The 13,255-nt window shown below is 32.5% G+C and overlaps 1 protein-coding gene across 1 annotated transcript in view; it reads right to left on the reverse strand.

Moving 5' to 3' along the window:
* Positions 1–10,647, reverse strand: part of BCHE (butyrylcholinesterase) — a 63,319-nt gene extending 52,672 nt beyond the window's left edge. The window contains exons 1-2 of the mRNA XM_063620426.1: positions 10,493–10,647; positions 2,794–4,318 (exon numbers count right to left, since the gene is read on the reverse strand). Coding sequence (XP_063476496.1) covers positions 2,794–4,318; positions 10,493–10,607 — 1,640 coding nt within the window. The 5' untranslated portion in view covers positions 10,608–10,647. The remainder of the gene's footprint in view (positions 1–2,793; positions 4,319–10,492) is intronic.
* Positions 10,648–13,255: the final 2,608 nt, after the last annotated feature.

Here is a 13,255-nt window from a genome sequence, read left to right on the forward strand (position 1 = left end):
TGGCTATCACACATGATCTGGAAGGCTGTGTAACTGCACTGTGAATGGTTCTCTCTGAGATTTTACACTGAAGAAGCTCTGAATGAATATAGCACCAAGGGAGGATATTGTAAAGAAAAGATTATCTGCAAGAGTAGAAAGAAGCTGGAGGGGTTTTGAAATAATGATAATCTCCATTTTATACTATCTTACTAATTACATTTGTCATATTTTCCTTCTTTAGTGCTCTGGTCTTTCTCATAACCCAAGTTTAATTTCACCAATTTTCTGTACCACTGGGATAATACTGACAATATTTCATTAAGTTCATTAAGATGGGACATCAAGTCTGTGGTCAGAAAGATGTGGATAGACTTCCAGACCTAACAGTTATCAACTTTGTTTCCACTGCAGTTCACTTAATTATTCAAAGCTTCTATATTAATTCACATGTATACTTTGAAAACAGATAATGAACATCAGGATATTAACATTATGCTTGACATCAAATCAACCCTTAACACAAATATATAATGTTATTATCTCTGTTCAACTGTGCAAATACCGTTCTGCAAATAAAATTACTAAAAGAGCATCTTGTTATTGCTACACTACTTTACAGTTTAACTTTTTATAGCTTATGATTTCCATGACATATATGTATTATTATTATTAAAACATCAGTTTTTATTCATTTCCCATTATAAGGTTAATATTAAATAATCTTATTAATTAATTAATAATTAAATAATTATTAAATAATTAAGTATTAATTAATCCTATTAAGTGTCAAATATTTTCTTCTTTGGTCTGTTACATGAGTGCCATAAACAAGGCATTTAACACATCTGATTCTTTGTGTTCTCCATTGTGAAACAAGAAAACATAAATTCCTTAATGATTGCAACATGCAAAAAAATGAAGTCCTTTGAAAAATTTAGGTTTCAATAATTTCAAAAATTATCCTTAAATCCTTAAATGATTTACAGTTCCTAGAATTTAAAGAAAGAATTAAAAACATATATAAATGATGTAATATGGATAAAGCCTGAAGGGAGAGAGCAGAATGAGATATAAGTAATCCTAATATACCTCTAAAAATAAGTTGATCCTTCTTTCCTTGAGCAGAAATTTATGCTGATGTTGAGAAGGAATAAAATATTTTACAGCTACAGGTAATATAATACCCACATATCTTGAAAAGGCAATATAATATTTTCTACTCATACTATCTTTTACCAGCTCTCGTTCAATCATTAGCCAAATATTTGTTAAATATGATACATACCCATCATAGTACTTCAATGAATATCAAATCGTAACCACAGATTCTGTTTCAAGAAGGTAGTTTAGTATGGTTGAGGAAGAACAGCTTACAATGAAAAAGGAAATAGACAAGTTACAGTCAACTTCTGTGAGAGTGAACGAGAGGTCTGAAGCAATTCCAACTCTAGGAATTAAAGAAATGCTGCATGAGATGTGTAGTAGATTAAGACCTTAAAAAAGTAGGACATTGTCATTAAGGAGGAAAGAGGTAGGTGTTCTAAATGGGGCACATCGCAAGAAGAAATTTCTAAGGTGAAGTTAAGCTCAGAATCTTTGGTATTAGTGAGATAACTGGCTTACCCAGAACCTGGTGTTACTGAGTAATGTGAGTTGCAGCAAGATTATAGAGGCCTTTTAATGCTAGGTGGAAGAATTATAACTTTATCCACAGTGAAAACATATTAAAAGATTTTGAAAAGAATTGTACAATTGATATTGTAGAAATATACATACGGTAACATGATATACAAAGAATTCCAAATGGAGGGTGGAAAAGAACACCAGAAAGCAGTAATGTAACTGTCAGCATTTTGTTTAGTTATAAAAGATAGTGTGATAGACTGAATTACTGCATCAATCAGTTTATCATTTATGTAAACACTTCTTGTATAAATAAATTTCTAAATTTCTATTTTTTTAAAATTATTCACATTGGTACAATTTACTCCCATGTATAAAATGTGGCTTTGGTTTACAAATGTAGTGGGAGGAAAAAAAAACTATTTTCTTTGATACACACACACATTTAGAAAATATATCCTAAATTGTTATTTTTTTCTGACTCTTGAGGACATAATATCACAATATTTATAATATATGGGGGAAATATGTTTTTTATAATGTCTTTGATTATCTAATGTCAGCCATAAGACTCTTCAGGTGGAGAACAGCTTAGCTAAATCCTCATGGCCCCAGTCAAACACAGGCTGCCTCAAATCTGATCAGGCCTATTAGGAAAAACCAAACAATACAATGGCAAATGTTGTGTATTTTGGGTAATCTGAGGGCCAACTGCATCACCATCATGTCCCTTCAATTTCCTAAGCAGAGATATATTACTTCATGTATCAGATATCATGGTACCAAGCTGAAAGAGCTTGGGAAGAAATAGTCCTACTCTGACCCAAATCTGTGAACATTGTAAACTTGTAGGTTAAAAAGTATTCTCACATTAATTTTAGTTCTCCAGCCAAGCATCTTTTTCTATAAAAACTTTGGCTAACATTGTTGAAATACTTTGAAATATTTTGGAGATGAAATCGGAAGATATTTTTTGTAAAATTTCTATGATGATTTCTTTTAAACACTCTGACACAGGGAGTTGAAATGCACTTCATAAGAAAAAATAAAACCAGCTTTGGTACAAATAGAACAAATAATTAAAACATTTCTGGGTCTTTATACTAAAGTCTACCCCAGAGACCAAGCAAAGCTAAGCAAAACAGATCGAATCAAGCCAGAGAACAATGACAAAAAATCAGCACTTACCCATATTTTGCAAAATTTGCCCACCGTTTCACTATGGATCTACTCAAAATTTCCTCAGCTTTTGTGTAATTAACTCTTCTTTCCAGAGGTAAACCAAAGACAAATTCAATTTCATAGCCATGCATCACTCCCATCCATTCTGGCCAAGGAAGTTTGGAGGATCGGTGTTCAAAATAGTAGAAAAAGGCATTATTTCCCCATTCTGAGAACTTCTTGGTGAACTCCAAGGCAGGGCATATGATATTATAATCCCCAACAACATCATCCAAGGCCTCACGGTAGTTTTCAGGTCTCTCATCATCTACCCAGTCTGTGTAATGAAAAAGGATGGATTCCTTTCCAAACTCACTCACTCCTGGAAAAAATATTTTTAAACCTTCCTGAAATTCTTTTCTAGTTATGATACTATTGTTATCTTTGCTGAAGCCAGGAGCACCATAGACTAAAAAAGCTGTCCCTTCATCTTTATTAACACCCACCAAAATCTGGGTTTTTTTAAATTGTCCAAGTTCAAGTAATATGTCTGGCATGTCAGTGAGAAAATCACCATCCACGGTTGGACCAAAGTTTACTGACAAAAGAGTCCCATAGGGGACCACAAATGCTTCATTCAGAAGAATTTCCTGGGGATCTTTATTTCTAAGACACTTGATTATTTCAGTCTCATTCTCTCTAGAGCAACCAGTCAATTTAGCTAAGGTCAACGTTCTGTTCCTAGCTTCATAAAGAGATGTTACTGCCCAAGGAGCATTAGATGATCCACTTTGCAGAATGGCTCTGGTGAACAACAAATGGCTTCCAGGAGAAAGCAAATGCAGGCTAACTGAAGCTGCTCCTGCACTTTCTCCAAAGAGAGTTACACTTTTAGGATTTCCGCCAAAGGCTGCTATATTTTTTTGAACCCACTGAAGAGCCAACTGTTGATCAAATAAACCCATGTTCCCTGGAGCCTCAGGATTTCCTGGCAAAGCTAAGAATCCTAGGGCACCCACCCTATAGTTCATTGACACTACAATAACTCTTTCAACCCGAGCCAGAAACTTGCCATCATAAACATGTAAAGATGATGTTCCAGTTTGAAAACCACCACCATAAATCCATATCAGTACAGTGGCATTTTTTGGTTTAGGTGCTGGAATCCATACATTTAGATATAAACAGTCTTCACTGAGGTCAGTGTTTGGGTTCCACATCTCTGATCCATGGAAGCCTGGAAAACTTTGATCTATGTTCTGATAGCAAGAATTTGCATATTTTGTGGCATTCCAAATATCAGACCACTTGGTCAGAGACTGTGGCTTTTTGAATCGAAGTCTACCAAGAGGTGGCTGTGCATAGGGAATTCCAAGAAAGGCTGTTACCGTGCCACCAAGAACTGTCAAGTTCATCCCTCTGACTTTTCCATTCTTTGTTGCAATTATGATGTCATCTTCAGTATGTGACTTCCCAAAAAGCATGCAGAGCAAAAAATACCAAAAGAGAAATCTGATGCATATGATTGTGACTTTGCTATGCATATTGATTTCTGAAAGAGAGGTAAGTATAATGTTTTATAAGCCTTCTGCATATAGCATATTATACTTTATTGATGATAATTACCTAAAATATAGTAGTTAGTAATTCTACAAATTATGAAAACAAATAAACCTGCTTCTGTAAAGGCCTACATAGGAAGAAATAGAAAACAGAGATATTTTAGTTTTCAACTTAGAAAAAAAGTAGTGGAATGGAAAATTAAAAATATTCATTTTGGAGATATTTATTGTCAAATCTTTGTAAGGAAGAGCTAGTATTTTAAATAGAATGTTTGTCCTAGTCAAATTTAATATTACTTCTGACCATATGTACAACTCCACCAAAAGAGCAGTAAACAGTAGTCTACCTACATCAGATATAATTTCTGCCTTGGTAAGAGGAGAAAATACAAGTTCATACATTCTCTGAAATATCATGTCTGGCTGGTTCTTGGCAGAATTGTTAAGTAGGTTAAGAACTTTTAAGGATCAAGAGATTGTCATTATTGTCCTTTTCTGTTTTCCTTGTGTTTTCTGTGGTCCCTTTTGCCAAGTGACATCTTCCTCTATACAATCCTATTATACAAACTGAAGAGAATTTAGACAATTTATTCATAGAATATTAAGTAACAAATATATGGTAGTCACCATTTATTCTACAAATTGTGAAAACTAACAAACATGCTACCACTAGTAAGAGCTATGGAAAAAATAGAGAGCGAAGCCTGAGGATATATTCCAGGCAATTTCTCTAAAATTTAATAAACATGAGGGACTCTCTACCAGATTTATAATGTCAATAGAGAGAACCAGGGGCTAGTATTATAATGTCTGGGAGAAGACTGTGGCTTAAGAGGAATTTTATACTCAGTATTACTCAATATGTATTAATAATTGTTATAGCAATTTGTTAACAGATTAAAGTATATGCAACTAGTGAAGCTACATGTGTTAGCACAGTCAGAATTATTTGTATTTTTACAGTGGAAAAAATGACTGAAATTTGAGGATCAAAGCTTAGACACTATTGGGTCACATGGCAGAAGCAAAAATAATCTTTGTGACCTACAAAATCATAAGTATTTGACATTTATGAAATAATATTTAATGGATGACATACACTATTAGAGGAGATCTAAGTTTTATCAGAAATTCATAATGCAGATGTGAGTTTCTTTTCAATAAAAAAGAAATTAAAAATCAGATTTGGAAACTGTGACAAAAAGGGCCAGCAAAATGTGATGCAAATATCATTTAAAAGAACTAATGTCTCTTTTATTTTTTGAGATGGAGTCTCACTCTGTCGCCAAGCTAGAGTGCAGTGGTGTGATCTCGGCTCACTGCAACCTCTGCCTCCTAGGCTCAAGCGATTCTTCTGCCCCAGCCTCCCAAGTAGCTGGGATTACAGGTGTGTGCCACCACACCCAGCTAATTTTTGTATTTTAGTAGAGATGGGGTTTTACCATGTTGGCCAGGCTGGTCTTGAACTCCTGACCTCAAGTGATCCACCTGCCTCGGCCTCTCAAAGGGCTGGGATTACAGGCATGAGCCACCGTGCCCGGCCATAAAAGAACTAATGTGTTTACATAACTACAAGAAACCTTACTAAAATAGTCAATTACAAATACTGATTCTCATTCACATAATAATAACAAAGATCCATTAATGTACAAAGTCTTCCCTTTATTTTTTCTCATGCTGTAATTAGGTTGCTGTAATCCAACCTACACAACGAATAAACAAATCCCACAAACACTAAGCATTTGTATTAGTTTTTTCTTTGTTTATTTAATTTAGATTTTCTCAAAAGAAAGAGAATAACTATTCTAATGCCTATGTCCCAGACCTAGGTTATCATATTTCAAATCAGCCTAATTCACCAATGGTCATAGGATATCTAGTGACCTATAAGTATTTTTTATCCCAGTAAATATCTGAATTTATTAATCCATGGTCTGGAGCATTTGGTTCAGGGCTTGATACTTAATGGATATATCTATTTCTATATCTAATTCTAACAATGTTCATATGTATATGCATATATATTTACATATAAAATGACTGCTATAATAATAAGGTTTTAAAAAAATCAAGCCACAAGATTATTATTTTTTCAGTTCTGTTTGGTACAATTAGATGTGTGCTAAGATCAATAAAACATAATTAAAATATATTTTTAACAGCATTTCTACATTCATGATATTTAGGTACTATTACATATAATTTAGGTACTATTATATAATGTAGCCCTGTCATATGCCATTTATTGACAGGGATACATTCTAAGAAATGCAGTTAGGCAATTTCATCATTGTGCACACATTATAAGTGTACTCATGCAAACTTAGATGCCATAGCCTATCACACCTTTAGGCTATATGGTATAGGCTGTTGCATCTAGGCTACAAATCTGTACAACATGTTCCTGAATACTGTAGGCAATTGTTAGAAAATGATAACTGTATGTGTATGTAAACATAGAAAATGTACAGTGAAAATACTATATTATAATTGCATAAGGCCACCATTATTGATTGAAACATTATATATTGTATGACTGTATCATAAATCACAGTAAATAAATAAATAAAATATAACAATGACTTAAAGTTTTCTATTATCTGACACTAATAACATTTCAGACATAATCAAAGTTTTAGAGGTACTACTGCTTCAGTTCTTTTTTCTTTCTGATAACCACTATCCCTTTCTCTTTAATAAATGCAGGAGAGCATCTGGAGAAAAACAAAGTACTAGTATGATTTTTTTATTTTCTTTTTTGAAAACATCCTTAAAGTGAATAAGGTGCAAAGCTGATTGGGCGGTTCGTTCTAAGCTGCAATTTAATAAATTAATTGCATCATCCCTGGTTGTACCCATTCTCCCCCTTGCCTAGCTCAGTCAATGTTCTTCTAAGTCTAATTCAAAAATCATCTATTTTTTTTCCTTGATTTTATTTGAATATTAGTTTGTCTTTAGAAACCAAACACCAAATTGAAATAAATTTTGGTCTCGATAGTTTTCAAACTTTTTCTACAAACAGTTTATATTATTGCAAAGCAAGTACTACAGTTACTACAAAACTGTATTTGTGTTTTGTGTAATTGTGAAATGTGATGTTTCATTGTTTATGTTAAACAGTTGCTACAACATCTAAATGGTTGTAATATCTTCCCATGTCACTTAACTTGATTTAATACAAAATTTATTATATGTTTATATTTATATTTTGTGCTGAGTAAATCTTGTTATATAATATCGTATGAATTAAAATCTTTAATTTTTTGATAATATCTGAGTCATCAACTTACAAATAATGTAATTAGTAGCAATCAAAGCAACCATTGTAAGCATGCATTCATTGCAAGAAAGACAATATAATGCCAACTCATATGTATTGTTGCAGTTATATGACATATTATTTAATGTGTACTTTACTATAAAAATACTCAGATGTTCATATACTGTCAGTGTATTGTAGGCTAATGTTTTTATATTTAACTGCAGTACTTTATTTTTTAAATAAGCACCACTTTGGCCCTTTTTATAATCTGGTATTCTCTATTCTAACATGCTGCTCTGGAGTTTTGCCATTAAAAGACTATAAACATTTTAATATGTTCATCATGTAATTGAGCAATCGAAAGATAAATGAAAATAAAATAAAAATATTGAGTCTATATCTCAAAATTTTTATTAATGATTAGGATATTCAACAAAACATTATCGTTTTTCTTTTAATAAATTCTGGTGCAATTGGATACGGTCTCATTAAATGATTCTGAGAGAATATAATATCATAAACATTATCATAAAGAATGGGGCACATTTTCACAAGTACAGCTGTGTATCTGAATTTAGATCAATTTGCTTATCAAAATAGTATTTAATATTGTAAATAAAGTTTTTGTTTGGAATTGAGACAATTCTAGTTTTTGAGGAATTGAGTTTTTGAGGAATTTGAGTTTTTGAGGAACTGAGTTTTTGTTTGGAATTCAGAAAATTTACTGGCCATTTTTGAAAATACTAAACTGTTAAAACAATAACTTTCAAATAAAAAAGGTGACAAATCTTTTTTTCTGCATTTTTAATTCAATTTTGAAAGTACTATCAAAATTCCCTAGCTGATTTTAACAAAAAATACTAAATGTTATACTATAAGATGTGAGTGTGATAAAATAATTTGTATAAAGAGCTATTTATTTGGGATAACTTGAATATCAACCAGACTTTCAAAATAATGGACCAGACAAGAATTTTTAAAAGATATTCAAGCAAATATTCAAAATATTTTCCCTGTGTATAATTTCCCTATCTTTTAAAAAGTTACAATTAAATAAATATTTATTTCTACTTGGAAATAAACCCTCTTAAAATGGTAGAGAAAGAGCCATCTAGATAATATTACTATGATCTAGAACAAGAGCTCTTAAATGTATTTGAAGAAATTAGAACAACGACATCTTTATATCAAACTTAAAAAGCTTGTTTTGTTGCAGACTAAGTGAAGTGGGGAATTGAGGAAGTCTGATTATAAATAGACTACATCACTGTCTTTCAGGGATTCTTCAGCTATGCTTTAGGCATGTATACATATAGAAGACACTACATTAGGTATAAGAAACTTAAGATGTGTATCTGTCCTCAATTAGGAAGAACATTCACAAACTTCATCGTGTGAATAATTTGAACATTTATTAGAGAGATTTCTTGAGTCTTCTTTGAAAATTAAATCTTCTCTTAGGTGGTTATCTACTCAATTACAATTCTCTTAACATCTGGGACCATCTAATTTTGGTAAGAATGAGCAGATGCTGGCTAGAAACCATCGAAATGAAGATAATATTCAATGTAAATATATATTATACTTATCAAGAAATGACTCAAAGAAGGAACCGAATTTATGGATAAGATGTGACTTATTTAGCTATTATTAGCTTATGTTTTATAAAAATGAAATATGGAATACATCCCAAACATATTTTTGCAATTAAAAAACGCTAGGACATTGCAAACAAACAACAACAACAAAAAATTTGGAGAACAAAACAGAATTTTGATAACCCAATTAGAAATTTATTTGGTATCTAAAAGGCTACTTTATTTCATATCCAGAGAAAATTCTGAAGATTTTTATTCAAATGTTGAAGTCACACTTTAAAAGCTCACACTTATCCTTAAACAAAGTAACTAATTATATAAGTAAACTGTCATTGTTATTTATTGTAACTATGAGATAGTTTATATTAAGGAAGGCATTAAACAGACTAGTGACAGGAGCTCCTGAGTTTATTATCATGAAATATATTCATAAAAATGTGGAAGACATACTCATAAAAGTATATAATAAATAGAAATCATAAACAATGAAATCACATTTCAGTTTACTTTTAATCATTCATAGATTTTATAATCCTTAATACTTAATTCCCTGGTTAAAGTGGAACTGATGTTACCAAAATAATAGTTTTACAAGATTATAGGATGAGCAGAAAGTATGTTTGCTTACTATTTCTATAATAGTAAAATAATAGCAAATGTAAAATATTTTGCTACAATTTAAACAAACATATAAAAAGTGAACCAAAAGGGCAAAGGGGACATGTTCATAAATCATTGTAAATCAAATTAGAAAACAGGTTTTGTTTTTATTTACATAAAATAAACTTAGATCTTTCATTTGCCAATCGTAATTGTTAAAGTTTTAGGTGACAAAATGTTGATTGAGAAAAGTATTTTGTTCAGGAAAAAATAAGTTAACTACTAACTTTATCCCATTTAAAAAGAAAAAAAAAGTGAGACTAATCAAAGATTACTTTTACAGAGAGATTCAATAAACAATGCATTTAAGGGTAAACCAGTAGGAAATGTTTTTTCTTAGGAAACTCACTAAGAATATATATCACAGTGATTCCACACGTCCTATGGTCCTTTATATAAAGTTGAATAAATTCATTATTTTCTCAGCAGTTAAATAAACAAAGTCTGCATTCCCTGAATAGGAAGATTTGATGCATGTGCCTGCTGGCTCACTTCCTCTGTCCCATTTGCAAGCTTCAGTAACTGTTCCCCACAGAGCACCAAAGGGACACAACAAACACGTGAAGGGATCACTCTCATCCCACAGAATGAGCTTTACAGTAACTTGGATCTCTACACGAAGGTGTAAATTCAGAGCAACTTACCCGATTCTCTGCAACAAAGATGGTAAAGTTTACAAGGAGTGAAAATCATGTAATACTTCGGGGAAATGCAGGATGCAGCTGCTGCTCCAGCCTGTGAATTGGACTGCACTGACATTCAGTGTTACTGAATGTAACAATCAACTGTTACTGACAAAGCTCGCGAGAGTCGGCAGCAGCAACTTGATCTAGAGGCAGCCAATCTTTACTTTCTGACATCTGTTCAGAGGCTAATGGTATAAATGCAGTAGTGATTCATTTACAGAAGTATTATAGGATTCATGCTTTACAATTGCAGGTAGTCTTCTAAAAATGAAGAAAAAAGCATAGAAGGCTCTTTAACTAAAATAATCTGAAATGTAACAGAAAATGCATGTTTCTTTTAACACTAAACTTAAAAAAAAATTTCCTTTTTGAAGAATACATATTTCCTATGCTTGTCTTAAGATTTAAAGCTGTATACATCATTCCAAAGAAGTGCTATTATGGAAATCCATTATAGCTTCAATCTGTGCTAATTATGTAGTTAGAGAAGATAGTAAAATAGAAAGTAAGAAACAGAATGCTCTAGATATAAGCTATGCAAATCAAAAACTTAGCTCTATTAACTGAATGAATGTTTCTGATATGTATCTTCTTTCCACCCCCACACTTAAACACTTATTGAAGTCGTACAAATTTCAGCATTAGTAATCTCCTATTCAGAAGACCCTGCAGGCAGTCACATATGATGAGAAGCCACAATTTTCTGGTCAAGACAGGAAAAATAAAATGAATAACCTTCATCAAACTCTATAAAAGAGACACATTTGTCAACTTGCAGTGCATAAGCTCCGGAGAATATATGTATGTCTTTGGTGCTTATCTTTCTTGAAATGATGTTCAGGAAAATAATTTTTTAAAAAACCTTTAATGAACTCTTTAATCCCTATCTTCTCAATGCAATATATTCTTAATCTTCTGTAAGTGATAGCTTTCACTTTTAAATCTCTTACTTTTAGGCTCACTATGGACTAAACAGAAGGCATGTATTAATATTTGCAGGTGAGACTTTTTTTGCCTTTTAATAGAGTGTTAAATTTTCAAACAAATATAATTGGCATTTGTTGTAATTCTACCTTATGCCAGTCATTATAATTGACAATTTATATTAAATATTTTATATTATTTCAACAAATATGAGAGTTAATATTATTAACCACCTCATCAGATGAGAAGGCTAAGGTTTCTACAAACCAGAAGCTTACTATATTTCTTACCACTAGTAGCTGTTGGAAAACAGAATTCTAATCTGTATTAGTCTGTTATTTTATGTCAACTGCTTCCAAGAGAATAGCCATTTTGGTCTTTTAAAATTATCTTTTCTGTGAAAATTGCTACTTAGGCAGTATTAATTCAATAACAAATATCACGATCACAATAATTTATAATATATTTAGAATATAGTTTATGTAATAACAAGTTAGTTACACAAAAGGTACAGAATACATAATCTATCTAAGAAGAAGGAAATGGAGGTGGAGCACAGTGGTTTACAACAGTAATCCCAACATTTTGGGAGGCCTAAGTGGGTGGATTGCTTCAGTCTGGGAGTTCAAGACAAGTCTGGGCAACATAGCAAAACTCAATTTCTACAAGAAAATGGGTCAGACATGGCGGTTTACGCCTGCATTCCCAGTTACTTGGGAGGTGGCTAAGAGTATCACCTGAGCCTAGGAGGTTGAGGCTGCAAGCCACGATTGTGCCACTGCACTTCATCCTGGGTGACAGAGTGAGATACTGTCTCAAAAAAATAAATTAATTAATAAATCAATAAAAGCAGGAAAAGGCTTTTTAAATGGAAGTATGCTGACAAATTTGCAATGGTTTTTATAGTGATGGCATCTCTGTTTAAAATGTAGTAAATCTGATGTTCCACATGAGAGTTCATGGGTTCAATATACATGATTTTAAAAAATCCAAATGTCAAAATTCTTCTCTCCAACACAAGTCCACTGCATTGTTTCCTGTGCTAGCATACAGTCAGCCTATCAAACCCGGCAATTATTAAGGAATATGTTGTGACGTTAGTGAATTCAGCAGAGCATTTTACATGCTTCCTGTATCTACTCACTGCTATGTAAAATATGTCACATATATACACATATTTCATTTTCATCTTTAAACAGGAAGCCAAACAATAAAATAATTGGTTTCAAGCCGATCTTTATCTTTAACCCATGTTTAAACTGGCTGACTAGCAACATCAACTGATTACACAAGTTGGCAATTTTTCTTCTGCTCAATGTCTTTACTTCAAAGAACCACCTTCTGTTACTGTCCCTGTAGTTGTTTTCCTCACATGATTTCACAGCTATGCCACATTAGTTCATTCATTATTTTAGTGCACCTCTAAAGCATTTCTTCTTCCTGTCTTGAGAGTTTCTTCCTTGTGGCTCAACTTACAGCAGCTGCTTTGCTTCTGTGGTGTCATCATTTTCTCACACACATCCCGCGGAATGATGTAGGTCACACACAGTGAGCTTGTTTCAGGGCTAGTAGGGAAGCACTATTCTATTACATCACAGCATGGATGGTTAATGATCCTGCTGTTAAATGTTGAGTATGCCTTGTAAGCGACACTGATGAAATACTACAAGACACTTGACACGGCATTAACACTGCTCACATTTTGCAACCATATATGCTGAAGCTTGGTTAGGACAATCATTATGGTCTTGGCTCTGTGATCACTTTCAGTTAGCCAGCCACAGTGGTTTTTTGCTT

Source organism: Symphalangus syndactylus, chromosome 17, assembly GCF_028878055.3.
Source record: "Symphalangus syndactylus isolate Jambi chromosome 17, NHGRI_mSymSyn1-v2.1_pri, whole genome shotgun sequence".
In the NCBI taxonomy this organism is placed as follows: domain Eukaryota; kingdom Metazoa; phylum Chordata; class Mammalia; order Primates; family Hylobatidae; genus Symphalangus; species Symphalangus syndactylus.